Source organism: Giraffa tippelskirchi, chromosome 3 (genome assembly GCF_054371585.1).
Source record: "Giraffa tippelskirchi isolate mGirTip1 chromosome 3, T2T-mGirTip1v1.2.pri, whole genome shotgun sequence".
NCBI classification, from domain to species: Eukaryota; Metazoa; Chordata; class Mammalia; order Artiodactyla; family Giraffidae; genus Giraffa; species Giraffa tippelskirchi.
Window position 1 is genome coordinate 88833799 of NC_137277.1, and position 23003 is coordinate 88856801.

Consider the following 23003-nt stretch of genomic DNA (forward strand, 5'->3'; position numbering starts at 1 on the left):
AAGAGCCTGGATTGGAGTTTGGGGAGAACTAAGTGGCCTGTGCCACTACACTACGCAGGACAGTCGCTATGAGAGGAAAAGGTCGGAGCAGAGGGAAAGCCCGTCTTCGTGCTAATCTTAACCCCCGAGATCCAGGCTCCTCGCCTGCCACCCCTAATCTAACAGGATGGCAGGTAACGCGTCCCGTTTCCCTACCTATCCTCCCATCTACCCCGCATTCGCGCTCGGTCTTACGATTTTGAAGCATCAAAATCACCCCGGCTCCCTAGAGTTCAGGCCACCGTCGCTGCCGCCATATTACAGCTTGTGCGGCAAAATGCGTCAGGGAGGGAGGTGTGCGCCCGAGAAGGGAGGGCGGGGGCTAGCAGGGGGAGGGCCATTTTCCAGGTCCGGAAGGCACGGCTGGAAGCCCTCTCCAGTAGCACCTGCTGCAAAGCTAGCGCCACGATCCTCGGGGGCCCCTCTGGGATCGGGCAGCCCCAATATCTTGAGAGGAAGACGGTTAAGTCGGTCTGGGCCTATCGCGCCGGCTCCGCCCCTCTTCTAGGGCCCTTCCCGCTCTCGCACCCCAGCACTGCTGCAAAAGAAGGTACCGAAACAACACAGGCCCTGCGCTACCTACTTGCACCAGTCCAGTCTCCTCTTCCTGGGGTCCGGTCCTTTAAAGCGCTTCAAATCTACCGCCGCCAGAAAAGGCGCTAAAGACCACTAACCGCCTCCCTCCCCCCACAACCCAGTCCCGGCGTGGAGGGGAAACGTCGCGCCGGAAATACGTCACTGCTCGGTGGTCCGCTTCTTCTGGTGATCCCTTGCATGCGTTACCTCACCCTCCCTGGCGTTCTTGGGTTTGGGAGCGAGTTAAATGCCTGGCCCATAGGTAGCTTAATGGTTTCTGTGTAAGTTGATTGACAGCGTTTGTAACCGTTAGAATGTCAAGTCGTTCGTGAAGTGAAGTGCTTCACTTAATAAACATTGATTGAGCCTCTGCCAGGGTATTGGGAAGGAGACCCTACTTTCAAAGAGCTTCCCAGATCAGCTTCTAGTTAATGCTGTGACACACATTTAAAAAAAATAGAAATGAACAAAGTGCTGTTTGAGGAAAGGAGGAAATTATAGAAGACACTGACGCCCTTTGTTGTCTTTTAAAAATATTCTCATAGCAACACCATGATGTGTTATTATCCTTGTTTCACAGATAAATTGAGGCTCAAGGAAGATAAGTGCCTTCCCAAAGACATTGTTCCTAAATACCAAAGTAAGGCTTTGACTCCAAATCCAGTGCTTTCTGGGGAGAACACTATTTAGGACATACGTTGCTATTTACTTGTTTCAAGAGGTTAAGAGTTCCTAGATTGTTAGAATTATAATAATTCCTCCTGATATTCAGGGGAGTTGAGGGCAGTCATTGTGAAGATATGCCATGTGTTTTAAAGAAAACAGCTCCCTTGTGATGGTTACTGTTATGTGCCAACTTGGCTAGGATATGGTGCCCAGTTATTTGGTCAAAGAATAGTCTAGATGTGGTTCCGAAGGTATATTTTAGATGTGATAAACATTTACAATCCCAAAAATTAAAGTAAAGCAGGGTGGGACTCATCCAATCAGCTTAAGGCCTTGAGAGCAGAGGCTGAGATTTCCTAAGGAAGAAAGCATTATGCCTCAAGATGGCATCATAGAAACTTGGCCTGGGTTTCGAACATGCTTGGCCTGCTGTGTTGATTTCAAACTCAAGACTGCAATATCAACTCTTATGTGCACTTACAGCCTGCTCACCCACCCCACAGATTTCAGACTTTCCAGCCGCCACAATTGTAAGCCAATTCCTTACAATAAATCTGTTTTTCTGTAAAAACAAACAAAAGGAAACAGAGGACTTAGATTTTATTATTGTATGAAAAGAAAGTTACAATCATTTAAAATCTTGACTCCTTTATCTTTAGTAAATTAGTAATGATCAACAACAGCTGAGCATGTGGTAGGTACACTTAAAGGTCTTCACTGGTTTTATTAGCTGTAAAACTGAGAGGACAGTCCTGGCCACTTTAAGCCATTGCTTTCATTGCAGGAAAGTAGCATCATACTCATCTTCAAACAATTTAGAGGTTATGTGAGTTCACACTTCGCAGTGAGGAGGGCAATTCTTTAGTACTTTTAAAATTCTAATTTATAGTGAGCACTATATTGAGATAGATTTTTTTAAGCATTGGTTTGATTTTTGTTAATTCAGATTCCTTAGAATATACTTTTATTTAGCTGTGATATACAGATTCATTTCTTAGATTTCTACTTGTAGAGGTAATGTGTAACATTGCTATGACATTGGTGTAGTTTCCCTCTTTCTCATCATTCAGTTACAGACAATCTTTGAGGATATAGTACAGATTATACCATAGTTAACATTTTGAGGTGTGCAAACGTAGTATTACTAATTTGTTCCAGGATATGCTTTTTTCTTAGAGAGATAGACTTTTATATGAAGTGACTGAAGAATTATTTAATAGTAAAGTATTAATAAGTACTTAGATATAGTATACATTATAAATGGTCACATTTTAGAGGATTCCTGAAAGAAGTCTTGAAGCAGCTGGATGTGAGAGTTGGACCATAAAGAAGACTGTCATTATCATTTAGGGCTGTTGTTGCCAGGAGCTCGTCTGGCATAGCTTAGCCTTGGTATTTCTGCTGAGCATAACAATTGCACAGAATACCAACATGAAACAAGGCCACTTTCTGACTGATGTGTCAAGACCAAAACAAGACCATTCCATAATCATACCTGAACTTAGACAAAAAACAGTATTGTCCAAACCACAAAAAAAATGACCAAACATCCGCCTATTGTGGCTAGTAGGAGTGACAGCTGCTTCTTTACCAATCCAAGCTTTAACTTAGCTTCATTCTTTCTGCCTTCTTGATAAAATTTATTAACATGCCCAGTAAATTCCTCATAGTAGCCAATCTAGAGCAAAATCCCTATTAAACGTCCTCAAGATAACACAAGGCCCAAAATTGATTGTGGTGATGTTCCACAACTCTTGAATTACAAAAAGTCACTGAATTTTACACTGTGAATGGGTGCATTGTATGCTGTGTAAATAATTTCTCAATAAAGCTGTTAAAAAATTTTGTGGTCTGTAACTGGTACCTGTCTGCCATGACACAGTGCAGAAATGGAGAGAAGTTTTGATGCTTTTATAGCCATTCCATAGCTATTACATACATGTTGAATATAATAAGAAATAAAAATCTGCATGTGTCTTTTCCACATTTAAGTTTTCAGATTTCACTTTTCTAAATATTCATTTATATTGTATGTTATAAAAATATCAGTGTTTCATGGACTGGGCTTTCTCTCTTATAGTTGAGAAACAAGTACCCTAAAGGCTTCCCTCGTGGCTCAGCGGTAAGGAATCCACCTGCCAACGCAGGACACGCGGGTTCCATTCTTCGGTCAGAAGGAGCCCCTGAGGAAATGGCTTCCCAGTCCAGTATTCTTGCCTGGGAAATCCATCCCATGGACATAGGAGCCTGGTGGACTATAGTCCATGCAGTCACAAAAGAGTCCCACACGACTTAGCGACTAAACAACAAGGACCTATAATTACAACGGTTTAAGACGTGCTACCCAAGTCTATCTCAATGAGGAACTACAATACCCAGAATTCCCCCAAAAATGCGTATGCCACGTCTATTCCACGACCCTCGCCGCGAGGTCCCCTGGGGCATGTAGTGCATGCCTTTGGCCGTGCACGCTGGGCTCCCTCGGCCTTTTTTTCCGGGTTTTGGAAAGGACACCACCAGAAGAAAAGTCTGGGATAGAAGGGAGGCGTGAGTGACGTATCCAAGCCTGTTGCGTCCCATGCTAGGCGACCAGGAAAAGCCATGAGTTCTGAGCCCTCCTAACCAGGCTTCCCCGCGATCCTCCAGAAAAGTTCCCTGGGGTTGAGGAAAGAATTTGCCCGCAAATCAGGATCGGGTGACGGCGATAGGTTTTCTTCTTGTACCCAGCACGTTTCGGTTCCGGGGTACAGAGTCCGGAGGCTTCCTTCCAGGTATTGTATTTCCCGGAGCGCGGAGGACTAGGGCAGGGCTGAGCTCTCTCCCAGCGGGACCGGGAGACCACATTCGTTCAGCGCCACTGTGTGCCAAGCGCCGAGGATGCCTGCCATTTTCAAAGGGTGCTGCTGCACTGTATACCCTGCACTATACCTGTTCGCGGCGGGTACTTATCTCTATAGTCCCGAGATCCCTCCTTTGGTAGAGTCAGTTTCCCAAGGTCGGTTAGCTGGGTCGGTTAGACTTGACATTGGTATTCTAAGCCGTGAGCTACTTCCTCTTTCAGCTGTAGACAGGCAGGAGATTCTTGAAGATACCTTTGCTTTGTGCGGGGATTTTTGTGTATGCGTGTGTCGCAAGTCAGGATGGGTCAGGATTCAGTGCAGATTGCCACAGAGTAGCCAATTTGTCTCATCGTTTATTCTTCCGTGCAGACAGCTTGGCATAGCAATAGAGAGGATTCTGAGGCATGCTTTTACTATTGGTTTGTTCATGTAATGAGGCTGTTCAAGTTGAAAGAGTGAAAGAACTATGTGGTTGTCACAGCTTCATTAGTACTAGAGTAGATTTTTAATCTTTATGAAAGTAGCTTTTATCTGTAAAATTCAAATGATAGCATCTCTCTGGCAGGTTGAGAGAATTTATTGGGATAATACTTTAAAAGTCCGTTGTAAACTGTTGTAGAACTGTTAGATGATATGGTTTTAGTCCCAGCTTTTCTAACCATTGTTTCTCAACTAGAAACTTAGACATACTTTAAAAACAAATTATTCTTTTTCATAATAATCTTTGGTTTTCATGTTGCTTCACTACACCCTGATACATTACTTGATTTCTTCATATTTCCTGATTGGGCTCTAATCATCTCGTTTATTGCTTAAAACCTGCGTAAGGCCAATATAGTGATTAAATTGTTTGGGTGCTTTTAGAGTACAAGGAGAAAGAAGCGAGAAATTATCTTGGAATTAAATACATCAGAGACTATTCTTCTGAAAAAAACATTTGAAAAATTGTGGCTATGAATTAATGGCTACTCTTTTTAAAAACTATAAAGGCAGTATATTTGTTTATTGCAAAGAGTTTGGTTTGGGTCCCCCAACCCCATCTGCTTTTATAGTCAAATTTGAAAACTTTATGTGTCAGATTTAACATTTATTTATTTATTTTTGGCTGTGTTGGGCCTTTCTTGCTGCACATGGGCTTTCTCTAGTTGCGGCAAGCTGTGGCTTCTCATTGCAGTGGCTTCTCTTGTTGAGGAGTACAGGCTCTTGGTTTTAGTAGCTGTGGTGCAAGGGCTTAGTTGCTCCACAGCATATAGAATCTTACCTGACCAGGGATCAAACCCATGTCCCCTGTATTGGCAGGCAGAGTCTTAAGCACTGGACCACTGGGGAAGTCCAGACTTAACCTTTTTTTAGATGAAATGCAGAAAGAAACCCCTTTTCCTGGACTTTTCGCTTTGGATCAAATCCTGCTCTCTGGTTCAGGCTAAGAACAAAGTCTATAGTTATTTCAGGAAAAAAGTTGTTCCTGTAATGAGAATTTTGAAACTAATTTGGTATTAATAACATGAGTATGACCATGTTAAACCAATTTCTTTACAGAAGCTGCATATTGAAATGGGACTTGGAGTCATCATAATGGAAGCAAAATACATGAAGGAAAAACAGTTATTTTTATACCAGCATATTGCACCTGACTACTAGTTGCAAATGGTTTTCTTTACCTAAGAAAATTTGTGATGTAAATGAAAAGATAGGTTTTTTTCCCCCTAGATTCATTGTTGACAATATGCTTTGCCTAAGAGCTATTCGTCCATTCTCCTGGAGAGTTCGACCCTTTAGTTTTGAACCATTAATTAGTCAGATGAATAATTGTACAGATGAAGAGCAAATATTCGGTCTTATTGAAAAAAACAAATCCCTACTTTCAGAAAAGCAAGTGGGATGTGCACTCAGTATGCTTTGGCAGTTTCAAAAGCAGAAGACCAGCTCAGTAAAAAATGTGGACTGTATCAGAAACCATCCCCAATTTCTTACTCTTCATAATTTAGCTAAAACTAAAATGGGATTCATGAGCGACAGTACCTTGGTGAATGTGTTATACATCATACAACAGTAAGTAATGTGCTTTTAGGTTTTATAGAAATGATTATAGTTTATTTTTATATTTTAATTTTATAAAAATCTCTTTGAAATGAAAAGTAATGTGGTTTTTTCCCTTAAAATAGTTTTCCTGATCACCTAATATTTTAAAGATACTTGGCAGATATTTTTTGATTACAGTAATCATTTCACTGTGTATATGTATATCAAAACTTAATACTGAAGGTGACTTTTTATATGCCCTCTATCCCAAGACTATGGCCGGAGGGATATTAAGGTCACCAAGAATAATTTGGAGGTTGCCAAAGACTTGTTTTTGAAGTGTTTTCAAGTCTGACCGAGAACTCTGACATTTAGAAATGAATATGAATGTTTAAAATCATGTTTTCTTTTAAAAAAAACCCAAAGTATTATGCTGTACAACCTAAATATATACAATATTTGTTAATCATACACCAATAAAGCTGGGAAAAAATTTAAAAAGAAAAGAAATTTTACAGTATTTGCAGAGGAATTCAGCAGCTGTACAAAGGAAAAAAGAGCAAAAAAGTTAAAATTAATCTGTTTATTAGTCTCATTGGTGAAAATTATTGAAGATAAATAGCTGTCTAAATAGCTATAGATGTCAGCACTGCACAGAGCAGAGATACAGTTCTTTTTATTAGGGATCAGTGTATACAAAAGGGGCTAAGGCTTTTCTTATTTTGAGGGGTAGGGTTAGACTGAAAAAGAATGATATACCTTTTATGTCAGTGATAATACTATTTATAGTGATATACCTATAAACAAAATAATTTTGTTTCTAAGATTTATCCTAAGAAAGTAATCTAAGATACATGTTAAGATTCCTGTACATGGTTATTCATTCCAGCATTGTTTATAATATTGAAAAACTAAGATCCTACTAAGTAGGTAAATGTTTAAATGATATTTTATTCACATAATTAATAGTGTACAACCATTAAACATTATGTTTTGAAGTGTATGTAAAGATAATAGGCAAATGTCCACAGTATAGTGTTAACTTACTAAAAGAGGCAAGATACAAACATGTGAAAGAAATACATATATTCATTAAGTGTGTAGAAAAAGAACTGAAAAGAAATGCTCCAAATTAATGATAGTGAGTATTTATGAGTTGCAGAGTTATAAATTATTTTTATTACCCAATTGAAGTTTTTCTTTATTTTACAAACTTCCTCTTTTAAAAATATTTTTGTAATCAGAGCGAAGTAGTACATGTTAGATGTACTTTTAAGGTAAAATATATCATTGAATATTTTCATTGTTCAGTGGACAGCATTGAAATGTTACAGGTAAGGATGAGAAGGGCATGGGATAAAGTATAGGTTTTTATTAGGTAGTACTGAGAAATCAGAATACTGAAATGGGACCAGACCAGAAATAAGGCCTGACTGTATAAGAATGTAGTAACTTGAGGTTCACTTTTGCACTATAATTCTTACTGCATATGTGCTTTTAATAATTTTAAAATGTTTCTATATGGAAAATTATTTTCTCTTGATTTTATTGAGGTTTGGTATTGAGGCCCATGACTCACTAGTTGAAGCACTTGTTACAGAAGCATGGAGAAGACTGGAAAGGCAAGTACTCTGGGTTCTTCAGCTAAGATCAGGGTTATTCTTTTCAGGATTAGCACAGTGAAATCTTGTAGGGGAAGAATAGGGAGCTGCTGCCTAACCATCAAGCTTTATTGAAATGTATTTAGGAATTTCCCTGGTGGTCCCGTGGTTAAGACTGTGCTTCCATTGCAGGGAGCACGGATTTGATCCCTTTTTGGGAAACTAAGATCCTGCATGATGCGTGATGTGGCCAAAAAATTTTTTAAAAAGAAAAAAATGTATTTAAATTCAGTTTAGTTTTAGGGCTTTTTGATTGTGTTAAGGTGTGTTTTTCTAGCACAGTGCAATCTTGTAGGAAAAGAATGGGAAATGTGTTTTTTCATGTAAGAGAAAGAAAAATATTTCAAATATTCCCTAAGGCTGAGAATGTAGGTGCTTTTAAACATATATAACTAATCAAAATATAATTAAGCTAAAGTCACTGCTATTCTTGGACTATGCTTTTTAAATTTTCTTTTCTGAAAGAGTTTTGCGTCAGAAGGAAAAAATTCTGAGTGATAGGCTGTCAGTAAAATCCCTAGATGTTCATAAAAAGAGAAAGCAGAACCAATTTATGAGAAAGGAAAGATTTTACTGTTTAACAACATCTATAGGTACTTGCCTGTCACTTCATTTTTATGAAGATGCAATGAACAGAGCTCATAGGTATCTTAGAATATTTCAGGTCCACTACCGTGAATAGTATCAATTCAGATATCTTTCCTACTCTACACATAGCTGTATCTTTAGCATACTTCCATAATCAATGATCATCTAAAACAGGGAACAGTCAGAAAGGCGGCTGCCTGCTTGCCCGTTTGTGGGGTACCTGGTGCTAAAGCATTCATGGACAATTTGGTTCTGGGTCGGGGTTTCCTACATAGCAGAGCAGCTCCCTGCTGCGAGTCTGCCCTCGACACAGGGTTTGTAAAAAAATTAAAATAAAAAAAGAGAGGAAAAAAAATTAATTAAAAAATATCTAGAAAACTATGAAATTTATTCAGAGTATTATGAATTCAGTTCAGTTCAGTCACTGAGTCATGTCCAACTCTTTGTGACTCCATGGACTGCAGCACGGCAGGCCTCCCTGCCCATCACCAACTCCAGAAGCTTGCTCAAACTCATGGCCATCAAGTCGGTGATGCCATCTAACCATCTCATTATCTGTTGTCCCCTTCTCCTCCTGCCTTTAATCTTTACCAGCATCAGGGTCATTTCAAATGAGTCAGCTCTTCGCATCAGGTAGCCAGAGTATTGGAGTTTCAGTCCACCATCAGTCCTTCCAATGCATATTCAGAACTGATTTCCTTTAGGATGGACTGGTTGGATCTCCTTGCAGCCCAAGGGACTCTCAAGAGTCTTCTCCAATATCACACTTCAGAAGCATCAATTCTTTGGTGCTCAGCTTTCTTTATAGTCCAACTCTCACATCCATACATGATTACTGGAAAAAATAGCTTTGACTAGATGGATCTTAGTTGGCAACGTAATGTCTCTGCTTTTTAATTTGCCAGAAAATTTAGGAAATTTGGAGTACAGAGAAGCCTATTGTATTCTGTACTATACTATTTATATTTTATAAGAATATATAAAAAATAATAAAAGAATACATGAAAAGCTCTCCATTTATAAAACAGCTGAGGGCTCTTAGCTTTACCAGAGGGCATTTTGGTGATTTCCGAAAACTTAGAATTTTTAAACTTAAGCGTTCTGGGTAGCCATGGTCCATTATTAGTGGGATAAAACAAATATTAGTGAGCAAAAGGAAAATCAAGGTGGGAAAGAGACAGGAGCTTTTGGAAACCACAGAACAACACTCCCTCTAAACCAAATAGTAACCTAGGGCAGAAGAGAAAGGATTGCCTAAGATAAGAAACAGTAACTATTTGTAGATGAGAGGACCAGTCATCCTCATTATTCTTTTTTAGCATATTGCTTTTTAAAGCATAAACAATGATAAATTCTTACAATTGTAGTCGTACATGACTGCATGGTGAGCTCTGTAGGCTTTTGTTGTGTGAGCTGAATTAAACAAGGTACCCAACAGATTGCAAGGTACCCAAAGCAAAATGGCTGTCTGAGGAGGCCTTACAAATAGCTGTGGAAAGAAGAGAAGTGAAAAGCAAAGGAGAAAAGGAAAGATATACCCATTTGAATGCAGAGTTCCAAAGAATAACAAGGAGAGATAAGAAAGCCTTCCTCAGTGATCAGTGCAAAGAAATAGAGGAAAGCAATAGAATGGGAAGGACTAGAGATCTCTTCAAGAAAATTAGAGATACCAGAGGAACATTTCATGCAAAGATAAGCACAATAAAAGAAAGAAATGATATGGACCTAACAGAAGCAGAAGGTATTAAGAAGAGGTGGCAAGAATACACAGAAGAACTATACAAAAAAGATCTTCATAACCCAGATAATCATGATGGTGTGATCACTCACCTAGAGCCAGACATCTTGGAATGTGAAGTCAAGTGGGCCTTAGGAGGCATCACTACAAACAAAGCTAGTGGAGGTGATGGAATGCCAGTTGAGCTATTTCAAATCCTAAAAGATGATGCTGTGAAAGTGCCGCACACAATATGCCAGCAAATTTGGAAAACTCAGCAGTGGCCACAGGACTGGAAAAGGTCAGTTTTCATTCTAATCCCAAAGAAAGGCAATGCCAAAGAATGCTCAAACTACCTCTCAATTGCACTCATCTCACACGCTAGTAAAGTAATGCTCAAAATTCTCCAAGCCAGGCTTCAACAGTACATGAACTGTGAACTTCCAGATGTTCAAGCTGGATTTAGAAAAGGCAGAGGAACCAGAGATCAAATTGCCAACATCTGCTGGATCATCGAAAAAGCAAGAAAGTTCCAGAAAAACATCTACTTCTGCTTTATTGACTATGCCAAAGCCTTTGACTGTGTGGATCACAATAAACTGTGGAAAATTCTTCAAGAGATGGGAATACCAGACCACCTGACCTGCCTCTTGAGAAATCTGTATGCAGGTCAGGAAGCAACAGTTAGAACTGGACATGGAACGACAGGCTGGTGACAAATAGGAAAAGGAGTACGTCAAGGCTGTATATTGTCACCCTGCTTATTTAACTGATATGCAGAGTACATAAGGAGAAATGCTTTGCTGGGTGAAGCACAAGCTGGAATCAAGATTGCCAGGAGAAATATCAATAACCTCAGATATGCAGATGACACCACCCTTATGACAGAAAGTGAAGAACTAAAGAGCCTCTTGATGAAAGTGAAAGAGGAGAGTGGAAAAAGTTGGCTTAAAGCTTGACATTCAGAAAACTGAGATCATGGCATCTGGTCCCAAGACTTCATGGCAAATAGATGAGGAAACAGTGAGACTTTATTTTTTGGGCTCCAAAATCACTGCAGATGGTGACTGCAGCCATGAAATTAAAAGACGCTTGCTCCTTGGAAGAAAAGTTATGACCAACCTAGACAGCATATTAAAAAGCAGAGACATTACTTTGCCAACAAAGGTCCGTCTAGTCAAAGCTATGGTTTTTCCAGTAGTCATGTATGGATGTGAGAGCTGGGCTATAAAGAAAGCTGAGCACCGAAGAATTGATGCTTTTGAACTGTGGTGTTGGAGAAGACTCTTGAGAGTCCCTTGGACTGCAAGGAGATCCAACCAGTCCATCCTAAAGGAAATCAGTCCTGAATATCCATTGGAAGGACTGATGGTGAAGCTGAAACTCAATACTCTGACTACCTGATACGAAGAACTGACTCATTTGGAAAGACCCTGATGCTGGTAAAGATTGAAGGTGGGAGGAGAAAGGGACGACCGAGGATGAAGTGGTTGGATGGCATCACCCACCAATGGACATGAATTTTAGTAAACTCCAGGAATTGGTGCTTGACAGGGAGGCCTGCTGTGCTGCAGTCCACGGGATCGCAAATAGTCGGACACGACTGAGCAACTGAACTGACCTAACCCAACAAGTCTCGGCTTAGAAATTCCACATCCATTTACTGAATGGTGATTATAGTTAATCTCATTATCTTAACAGACCTGTCTTCTCATCTCCAGGTTTGCATTCTCTCTACCTGTAACTGTCTTGTTGTTGAGGGTAAGGAGAACAATCTTTGTCCTTTGGCGAGGTAGAGAGATTAGTATAATGAACTCCTATGTACCAATCATCCAGTGTCAATAATGAACAACATATAGCAGTCTTGTTTTGTCTGGATTGTCTCCAGTTCCCTCCCTACCCTTCAGTATAGTTAAAATTGTGGTATAATTTCACCAGTAAATACCTTAGTATGTATTTCTGAGACAAAAAGCACTCTTTTAAAAGTATGTATAATCACCATGCTATTATTGTACCTAATAAAAATGATTAATTATTCCTTACTATCACCTAATAACTGAGTTCAAATTTCTTTGCCTGCTCTATAAAGGTCTTTTTAAAGGCAGTTTGTTTAAATAAATATCCAAACATGGTATACACATTGCATTTAGTTGCCATGTCTCAAGTTTTTCTCTGCTTTTGTTTTTTCTGGTAAGTACTCATTAAAGAATATTGTAAAAATATACCAATTTTTAAAGTTATACCAGTCATAAGTATACATCTTGATAAATTTTCATATACTGAAAATACACATATACTTCTGTGTAATAGCACCAAGATCAAAACACAGAATATGACTAGGTTCCCCAAAGTTCCTTTCATGCTCTCTTCCAGTCACTCCCCACTTCTCTGTCCCAAAAGTGACCACTATCTTGACTTCTAACACCAGAAATTAGTTTTCTTTCTATAAAAATGGCATCCTATAGTAAGAACTCTTATACCTAGTTTTTTCACTCAATATATTTTAAAGATTCTTCTGTGATATTGCACTATTCTTTTTTATTGCTATATGGAATTCTAGGAATATGTGCAGTTATTCATTGTACTCTTTATGGACATTGAGATTGTTGCTGTTTTGCTGTTTTTTGTGTTTTTTTTTTGCTATTACATATCGTGCTGCTTTGAAATTCCTTATGCTTGTCTTTTAGTGAATTCAAAGTCTTTAAAAATCTATAACAATTCTCCTTTCTGCTCTTTTGTCTTGCCATTTTTGTTGAAGAAATTGGGTCATTTGTCCTATAGAAAAAAAGTCAAGTTTTTCAAGCAAGATTATAGTAGAGATTGTTTTATTTAAAATTTTTTAAGTATTTTTGGTTTTACATGTTAATATGGGCTTTCCTGGTGGCTCAGATGGTAAAGAATCCGCCTGCAATGCGGGAGACCTGGATTCCATTGCTGGGTTGGGAAGATCCCCTAGAGAAGGGAATGGCTGTCCACTCCAGTATTCTTTTTTTGTATGCGTGCTAAAAAGCAATGTCTTTTATTTAAAGTTGTTTATTTCTTTTTTATTTTTTGCAGAAAACATTTAATGGGTGATTTTTTTTTATGTGTTTATTTTTAATTGAAGGACAATTGCTTTACAGAATTTTGTTGTTTTCTGTATTCTTGCCTGGAGAATCCCCATGGACAGAGGAGCCTGGCAGGCGACAGTCCATGAGGTGGCAAAGAGTCAGACACGACTGAGCGACTTTCACTTTCACATACAACCTTGAGTTGAAGTTGTTCTGTTGCCTGAAAAAATTAATAAGTAAAATGATTCAAATAACTTTGAGTGTTTTCCCCCCCCTTTTTAAAATCCTCCCGAAGAATCTGGCTTTTTAACTCTTAGCCTGGGTTACTTTTAAGAATAGATAATCAACATTTTAGAAAATTCATTTTATGTTAGTAATATATTAGTTTTTTTTATTTTTGCCTATTTTATAACTGTGTATTATGTTTTAAGTGAAAATAAATAGTAAGGATCCTCTTTGTATATTTCCTTTAATAGGTTTGATATTAGTGTGCTGTCAAAATTTTCCTCTTGCCTGGCAGATCAACATTTATATTATAGTCCATTAATGGGAAAAATAGCTGATATTGTAAATAGGAACTTGGAAAACATACAGGACTTAAGGTAAGTTTATTTAGGGGCTTTGTGTTGTGGTAGAAAGATTCTGGGCTTTGTATGCACACACACTTAGACTTGCCAGTTCCTAACTATGTGACTTTATTCTCTTGCAAGTTCACTGTCCTCACCTACAAAACAGGAATAGTAGTATCTACTGTGCAATGTTGCTGTGAGAATTAGACATAAAATATGTAAACTATGAACAACATTGTTGAGCTCTGTGATTTTTTTCTTACTTGCAAGCTAACATGTTTGCTTGCCATCCTTAGGACCTCATTTAACGTTAAATCACCTCCCTAAAGGCCCTATCTCCAAATATAGTCACATTGCCAGTGGGGCTTTAACATATAAATCTGGGGAGAGAGGGCATAGTGTGGTTTGTAGCCTACACCCGTGTTCATAGTAACATTAGTCACATTAGCTGAACGGAGGAAACAACCTAAATGTGCATCAGCAAACGAATGGACAATGAAAATTTTGTATATACCCACAAAGGAGTATCATTCAACCTTAAAAAGGAAAGAAATTCTGATACATACTACAACATATATAAACCCTGAAGACATTATGCCAAGTGAAATAAGCCAGACACAAAAGGACAGGTACTGTATGAATCCCCTTTGTATGAGGTACCTAGAGTAGTCAGATTCATAGAAACAAAGTAGAATGGTAGTTGCTGGGTGTTGAAGGAGGGGAGAATGGGGAGTTGGTATTTAATAGGTAAGAAGTTTTAGTTTGAGAAGATGGAAAAGTCCTGTAGTGGATGATGGTGATGGTTGTATGGCAATGTGAAGATACTTAATACCACTGAGCTGTATACTTAAAAATGTTTAAAATGGTAAATTTTACTTTATATATATTTTCACACACACATGAAAGTAGCTTAAAGCCGAAATAATAAAAATCACTGTAAAATTTTTTAACTTTAAAAAATTCTTATAGACCCATTTGAGAATCTAATGAAATCTTTGGGTACTTCCCCACTCCAAATTGCAATTACAAATACAATTAAAAAAATCATATCCAAGTTTATGATTAAACTGAATAGCAACACTAGGTTACTAATTAATGTTAATTGATGTTAACATTAAACATTTGGATTAGAGAAGCTGAAGTACTACAACTGGGTTTTTAAAAAATAATTTGTTTTATTGGAGAGATTGAAGAAATTTTGAAACAAAAAACTTCAAATATACAATATTGTAAAGTTAAAAAATAGATAGATAAACTAATTAAAAAAAAGAAAAAAAAAAAACTTCAAATAGTTCCACTAATTGAGATAGTGGAATGGTTGAGATAGTTTTAGATTCACATTTTCATGTCTTTTTTGTGGATTGTTTTCTAATTATCATCCCCACATGTTTGTTATATCAAACCTTTTACATTTTGCATTCCTTATTCATTCTTGTATGTAGAGTTTTATGATTTTTGTATCATGTAAGAACTGTCTCCTTTTGAAAGGAGAGATATCACTTTTATAATTTTGGTGTCTTCCATAGTGCCTAGAAGATTGCTTTATGTTTCTTAAAAGTGTTTATTGAGTGAAGAAATATTCATATTCAATATTGTCCTTCTGTTATATATTAATATCAATGTAGCATGAAACATTAAAAATATGAAATCATTCATTAGTGAGAAATATTTTGGCAATATTTTTACTGATAGATGATAAATACAGAGGAAGGAGTAATAAAGCAAAGTCTACTTCTGAAAATATAGAATAAGACCTTCCATGTTGCATTCAATTGGCTGTTGGCACAGAGTGATTTCTGAGTAAATTTCACTAAATTATTTCCCTTCAAAGAATTTATCTATAGAACAAGATATTATACACATTGAACAAAAATTATTATTCAATCCTTTTTTTGTTTACAGGCTTTTGATTACTAGGAGATCAGAGTTCAAGTTCCACTAGTATTTAAAAGAAAAATTTTGTTGTATAAAGCCTATAATATTTTTATCAATCCCTTCCTGTTTGTAAGCATTTAGTCTTAGAATTTTTCATTATTCTTAGATAATATAAACCTTTTGCATCTTCTTCCTCTTTCAGGTCCTTGTCTGTTTTGATGGTCAGCATATCTTCTTTAATATCACAGCATTTTCAAGAGAAATTAGTGAACAAAACAGAATTACTTTTTGACACTATGGATTCTTCCCAGGTCAACACTGCAAGAAGAATAGTACAATTTCTTCGAAATATTAAATATAGTTATTACCCACTATTAGAAAGGTGTAATAAAATATTTTTGAGCAATATGAACCATCTTGATTTAGACTCTATCAGTAAAATACTTAGTCTATACTACTCTCTACAGTTTCATAGTTTTGAATTTATTTTAATGACTAAGAAGAGGCTGACAGAAATGATTCCTCTGTTTGACCACCCTGCTAGCTGTGTAAAATTGTTTGTAGCATTGGGACCCATGGCAGGACCTGAAGAAAAGAAACAGTAAGTTCAGCTAAACGCGCTTTACTTTTCCTGTTGAGAATATATGGAGTCTTCAGGCTTAGATCTCCTTGCAGTCCTAGAAGTCAGAAGAGTCACTCCACTCAAAAGTAGAAGGGGGTTGAGTACTCTGCTCCTTGATCTCTCTCTGGTTATTCTAATTTATATCTCAAACTCAGTGTCCTAAGGTGTTTTGATTGAGGGCCAGTGATCCCCTGGGGTTCAACATAGCAGTGATGAAGGAGAACATCGTATCAGTGCTATTCTTCTCCCTTCTTAGGCCACGTGACTGGCTTTGGTGGTTGCAATGGTTTAGTTGCTGAGTAGTGTCTGACTCTTTTGCGAACCCGTGGTCTGTAGCCCCCTAGGCTCCTCTGTCCATGGGATTTCCCCAGCAAGAATACTGGACTGGGTTGCCATTTCTTTCTCTCGGGGATCTTCCGGACCCAGGGGTTCAACCTGTGTCTCCTGCATTGGCAGGTGGATTTTTTACCACTGAGCCACCAAGGAAGCCCCTATAAAGATGAGCAAATATTAAATTAATGCATGATTACTAGGTATGAGCAAACAGATTAAGTGTGATTAGTAGATTCAGTTAAGCAGAGGTTCCAGGAATTACATATTGGGTATATGTAGCTGTTCTTGTTTCTGTTAGCAAAGACTTCATAGAGAGCTTTTGAGAGTCCTCTAAATTACATGAAGAAATTTAAGAGTACATTTTAAGAGACTGGATCAAGATGGAAATAAGATGATTATTAAAAAACTTTTATTGGAAGTTTTTTCTTGTCACCAAGTACTGTTAAAATCTCTTATGCCAGGGCAGTACAAATTTTTGAGTCTCTGACTTTAGGGAATTTTTATTCCACTTGGAAGGATAGAAATATGTAATTGAAATATGTAAATACCATGACATGTCAATATAGTTTATGAGTATACTAAAAAATAGATATAGATAATAATTGCTGTGGGCAGACAGAAAAGTGAGAGAAAAATGTGGATTAAAATGGTTGAGGAAAAGCTATGGGAAGAGGCTGGGTTTGAAATACCTGATAAGGTTAGTGAAAAGGATGGTGTGGAACTATCCAGGATGAATAAGGAATTAGTTTGCCGTGCTTTCTTCAGATTTCATATTTTGGACTTGCCTTCTAAATTATACTAAAAGACACTTATATACTTATCACTGTACTACTCTAGATGATTTCAAAATGGACCATCTTTGTAAATTTTCAGTTTATAGTGTTATAATAAGTACTTAGTGTTAAGATTTCTGTTAATATGTAGGTATGTTGACTTCCTGGTCAGATCTTACTAAGTTTTAAAAAATTGGGGCAATATTGAAATGTCAATTGTTCACTCCTACTGAATAATTTCATTGAATTTTTGTATTTTATAGCCAATGAAACCATATCTTATTTGAAAATCATTAATTAAAAACATTTTATCTGTATTTTTTAAGACAAAGTTTAAGATTATACTGAGGCCTTGGTTACTTTGAAAAAAATACATTTTTCTTTATTTAATAATATTTTGTGTTATCCCCAGTTGGGGAGGAAATTGGAATTATATATTTAATCTATTTTTTAAATTTAGTTTTTGTTTATATTATTTCTATTTATTGCCTAAGAACTGTTATTTATAAAAATTTAATAAACTAGTCATTAATTTTTTAACATATTTTTCTTTGCTTCTAGACTTAAATCAACTATATTATTGATGTCAGAAGAGCTGACTGGCCAGCAGGCCCTGGCAGTGATGGGAGCAATGGAAGAGATGGAAAGCAGAAATTCACGTCTGATTAAAAAGTATACTTTCCTGAAATTCATGGTGTTAAGTTTAGTTGACATTCAAAGTTGCTTTTTTTTTTTTTGAGAAAAAAATGTTTTTTTTCCTATAATCTTGGTTTTGAAGAAATAAGGAATTAACATTTAAGTCATTGTTTATTTTCTAAATAATTTTTCAAAACAGGTTTTTAATTGTTTACAACATCTTTCATTTCATTTGCTGCTATTCTTATTCTCAGGCAGAAGATTATAATCTAGGAAAGTGGAAAGCATAAAGCACAAGTAGCTTTTTAAAGGACAGTTTCAGCAGAACAAGTAACATCTATCTACATGAACTTGAATTGTTTCATACTAGAGATGTTACCTTGAAATCATACTGCAACCATATTGGCTTTTTAAACTTGATATTTAAGAAGAAACAAAAATATGTGGTTTAGATTGTGTATATTTATTATTTCATTGTGTATTATATATTCCTTTAAAAAATATTCCTTCTACCCTAGTTCCTCCAATTTATTCACTGGTTGCATTTCTCATTGCTTTTAAGCATCTCCATTAGAGGATCATCCTGGATTTAAGGAAGAAAAATCATTTTACATTTCTGTTGTCATCTTGAGACAGTTCTTCAAGAACAGAAAACCTTGGGTCATTCATTGCTGTTTCTCTAGCACAGAACATGTCTGGAATGAAACAGCTCCTCAGTAAAAGTTTAATAACAGTACATGAGTGAACTGGTTATAATACATGTTTTATCATTCTTTTTAGGATTACTTCAATTCTGCATAAACATTTGGATAACTATAAACCAGTAGAGTTGTTGAGAATAACTCAAGCATTGATTTTTCTACATTTTCAAAGTAAAGAGCTTTTTGTGAAACTCAGAGAATTACTGCTTAGGTAAGATTAAAATAGATGTGTTTAAGTCTTTCATTGTATAATCTAGCCTGTTTTGTTTAGTTACGTATATGTTTAGTTTAGTTACATAAAAGTTGTTGGAACTTTCAAAGATAGAAATGAGTAGATTATTATTAAAATTGTTAAGACATTTATCTTGCTGCCTTGCCCATTCTGCCAGTACTTGTGCTTGATATATTTTCAAGTGGAAGTGAGGTCAGTGGGGTGATGAGAGCTCTAGGGCATGAACACATGAAGCCAAGCCATTCTCCTTTCCTGCAGGAATGGAATAACCATCCATGAAAAGATTAGAGCTGCTGAAGAAGGCAAAACTCCATTTAGGAGTACTCACATTTGGAGGCTTTTAGTCTGCTTACTTGCCTGTTTTAAGGAATAATTAAAATTTAATTAATTTATTTTAAATTTTATTTATTTATTTTTGTCTGTGTTGGGTCTTCATTGCTGCCTGGGCTTTTCTCTAATTGAAGTGAGTGGGGGCTACTCTCTAGTTGCCGTGCACGGGCTTCTCATTGCGATGGCTTCTCTTGTTGCTGAGCACGGGTTTTAGACTTGCAGACTTCAGTAGCTGTGGCATGTAGTCTCAGTAGTCGCGGCTCTTGGGCTCTAGAGTACAGGCTCAATAGTTGTGGCGCACGGGCTTAAGTTGCTCCGCAGCATGTGGGATCTTCCTGGATCAGGATCTAACCTGTCTCTCCTGCATTGGCAGGTGGATTCTTTGTCACTGAGCCACCCGGGAAGTCCAAGACATATTAAAATTTTACATTTTAAAACTAAAATATGTGGTGGCAATGTTAATAAAGTATTTTCATATGATTTTCCCTTTTATAATTAAAAAAATTTTGCATTTCTATGAATATAGCATTCATATTTCAACTAAGAAGTTATTCAGTTTTCCATTGATTTTTATATTACTTTAAAATGGAGTGTTCCATTAAAAATTTTGACTTTAAAGATCAAAATGATGACTTGAATGAACTTAAAACCAGATTAATCTTTTCCCCCCTCTGTTTTTCCCGTACTAGTTTGATTTCTTACTGTGATTTTTGAAAGACCAAACATGTGACTTTATGCTATAATCAAGATTGACATATAATTGAAAATGATTTTTACTGTAATAAAATGATATGCTATTATGGTTAAGGATTTGAACTGAGGAATAAGAGATAGCACTTTATCAGGTGAGAATTTAGCATATTAGATATGTTACAAGAAGGTTCACTGTTTTCTTAAAGAAATAACTTTCTTACCAAGGTGATTAAATACAAGATTGTTTCTTCACTCCATATTTATCAATAACATCCACTTTCATATAGCCTCTGACTTAAGAATTTAATGTAATTATGTTCTAAACTAGATATCATAAAATGGCCCAGAGACATGATTTATTTGGTCGGTACAGTGTTTCTTAAAATAGTAAATTACACAATACTGTTGGCCTACAGGTATGCTAACAGAAAAATAAGACAGGAATGGGAGCATCACAGGAGATTTCACTTTACTGGTAATGTTTTGTTTACTTTATTAAAAAATTTGAAGCAAATATGGCAATGTTGAAGTTTAGTAATTCTGCATAGCAAGAGCCCTTACTTACCTCTTTAGTTTTAAATTTAACCCTTCCCTCACTTCAGTGCAGATTGTGTGAAGGAATACATTCTAGTTAAAACAGTTCACGTAAATGTTTGTGTGAATATCTCCTGAAATTATCTGGGGAACCCAGGGAATTCATGTACTGGAATAATATGTTCTTTAAACAAAAAAGATGATATATCGAACTATCTACATAAAATAGACATATTCCCTCATCATGACCCTACTCCCTCCTCTTTACCCCTACCCCCTTCCCCAGGCTAACTGTTGTCTCTGCTTCTGACTGCTTGGATTAGTTTTGCCTGTTTAGTGCCTTGCTTCTTTTGTTTAACATTTTATTTATGAGATTTACCCATGTGTTTGCTATATATTCTTGTAAGAACGTAACAGGTTTCTTTTAGTCTATTTTAATGTTGATAGATATTTATTTCCAGTTTTTGGCTATTATAAATACTGCTGTGGTGAACATCCTCATTCGTATCTTTCAGTGAACATATGTATATATCTATGTGGGTATTTACTGAGTAATATGATTGTTGATTATACATATGTTATAGTGTGTTCACCTTCAGCAGATCCTGCTAAATAGTTTTCTATTTTGTCTTTTTTTCTTTTTCTTTTCTTTTTTTTAACAGTTTCCCAACTAGGGATTGAACCCGGGCTACAGCAGTGAAACCCGGAATCCTAATCACTAGCCCACCAGGGAACTCTAAATAGTTTTCTAAAGTGACTGTACCAGTTTATTTACCACTAGCAAAATGTGAGCATTCCTGGTTCTCGAGATCTTCACCAACACTTGGTACATTTTGATTTTAGCCATGCTGGTAGATTTGTGGTAGAATGTAAATAAATGCAAGTGCATCTGTTGTGAGTTTTGGAATTTTAGGGAACACCGTAAGGAAAGCATCAAGTGGAGTCTGGCATGTTTGTGTCTGTTGGAGGTTTATTTTCAGAGTAGTATCACAAGATTGACAAATACTGAGAGTTCCTACCCCTTGAGTCAGTTCTGTAAACAGATACAACTCTGGAGGTCTTTCTTTTCTTTATATAAAATAGTGTATTAATTTTTTGTGGTTATAAGAATAAAATACTCATTAGTACTTATTGAATACCTACTTTGTGTCAGGCAATGGGCCAGATATTACGTGAAAATCATTTTGATTGTAGTTCATAAGCATAATAATTGGATGTTCACACTATTGTGTGAGATGTGCTTCCCTCAGATCTGTTATGAGGTCAACACGTGACCCATCTCGTGAAAAAAAATCATTTTGAAAACAGAAAAAAGTATAAAGAAGAAAATAATCATTTGTAAGCCCTTTCGTTTATGGTGAACAGTTTGATTTATTTGGTTTGTTTATTTGCTTGTGGTATATACTTATATCATCTATATGTTTTTTTCGTAGTTGAGAAGCAGAAACGTACAGTTTTGTGTTCCTCCTCCCACACACTTAACATTAACAGCATTTTCCTACATCATTTAAAGCTATTTGTAAATGTTTTTAGCGATTGGATATTGCCCATCATGTGACTGTATCATAATTACCTTAACTATTCCCCTTCATGGGGTATGTAGACTGTTTTCAAATTTTAGCCACATAAATGAATGAATATGATGAATAACGTAACATAAAATCTTTGCCTTCATTTTAGATTATTTTCTTAGGCTAGTTTACTAGACAAAGATTGATCATGTCAAATGATGTAATTACTTTTAAAGTTCTTAAGCTATACTGCTAAATTACTTTTCAGAAAGGTTGCACCAACTTTTTAAATTTACTATTAGTGAATGAGAAAGTCTGCATCAATATACCCTTGCTAGCCTTGAATATCAGCATTATTTTAATATGCTAACTTAATATGTTTAAAAATAAATCAGTTTTCTTTTAATTTATGTTTGATCATCTCTTCCAGTACTTCTAAACTTAAAAGATGCTTTAAAAGCTCCCGGTTTTTAATTTGTATTTTAACAACTGCTGTCCTGGTGGTGGGGCTCTAAGCATAGGGATTTGGGAAGGGAGGAGTAGAGAATGGGGTCAATTGTATGCTCTGGGTTTGTCTTTTTTGTCTGTTTTTTTTTAAAGGTTGGACTTCTTATGTTGCAGAAGAAGGGGATCACTGTTATTGAGTGGTCACTCTTTGCCTGTTCTAGGTCATACCAGCTTCTGACAGGTCATATCTAGAAATTCAATCCAAATTCTGTCTCTCACAACAGCTCTGCAGACATTGTTCTAACGTTGACCTTTTGTTTGTCAGGTGCTATGGTTTTATTTTTGCATAAAAAATTGAGGATATGCTTTAGAACCTCTTAAGGCTTCCCTTAGTAAGCCTTTATGAAACTTGTCATCTTTGAATTTATCTAACCCTTTTTATTTATTTTATTTTCATTTATGTATTTATTTTTAGCTGTACTGGGTCTTTGTTGCTGTGCAGGCTTTTCTCTAGTTGTGGCAAGCAAGGGCTACTCTAGTTGTGGTACATGGGCTTCTCATTGCTGTGGCTTCTTTCGTTGTGGAGCA

The 23003-nt window shown here is 36.5% G+C and overlaps 2 protein-coding genes and 1 non-coding gene across 16 annotated transcripts in view; 2 read left to right on the forward strand and 1 right to left on the reverse strand.

Annotated features, from left to right (window-relative positions):
• The window catches only part of PPIG (peptidylprolyl isomerase G), a 36848-nt gene extending 36102 nt beyond the window's left edge, over positions 1 to 746 (reverse strand). For 3 of the 7 annotated variants that reach the window (XM_081577907.1, XM_081577905.1, XM_081577911.1), the window contains exon 1: positions 623 to 746. The gene's annotated coding sequence lies outside the window, so the exon portion shown is untranslated. Of the gene's footprint in view, positions 1 to 195; positions 311 to 622 lie in introns of those variants that run through there. The other 4 variants (XM_081577908.1, XM_081577906.1, XM_081577910.1 and 1 more) reach the window with 2 other exon arrangements.
• A 2973-nt stretch (positions 747 to 3719) lies between these two features.
• Positions 3720 to 23003, forward strand: part of FASTKD1 (FAST kinase domains 1) — a 33780-nt gene continuing 14496 nt past the window's right edge. The window contains exons 1-7 of one of the 8 annotated variants that reach the window (XM_081577896.1): positions 3720 to 4052; positions 5661 to 6173; positions 7697 to 7765; positions 13636 to 13761; positions 15806 to 16204; positions 17893 to 18003; positions 18748 to 18879. In XM_081577896.1, the coding sequence (XP_081434022.1) occupies positions 5848 to 6173; positions 7697 to 7765; positions 13636 to 13761; positions 15806 to 16204; positions 17893 to 18003; positions 18748 to 18879 (1163 nt within the window). In that variant the 5' untranslated portion in view covers positions 3720 to 4052; positions 5661 to 5847. The other 7 variants (XM_081577903.1, XM_081577898.1, XM_081577897.1 and 4 more) reach the window with 7 other exon arrangements.
• Positions 21636 to 21745, forward strand: LOC145544060 (small nucleolar RNA U13). Its single transcript, XR_014081284.1, has one exon. It is a non-coding gene; the product is annotated as a small nucleolar RNA U13 (small nucleolar RNA).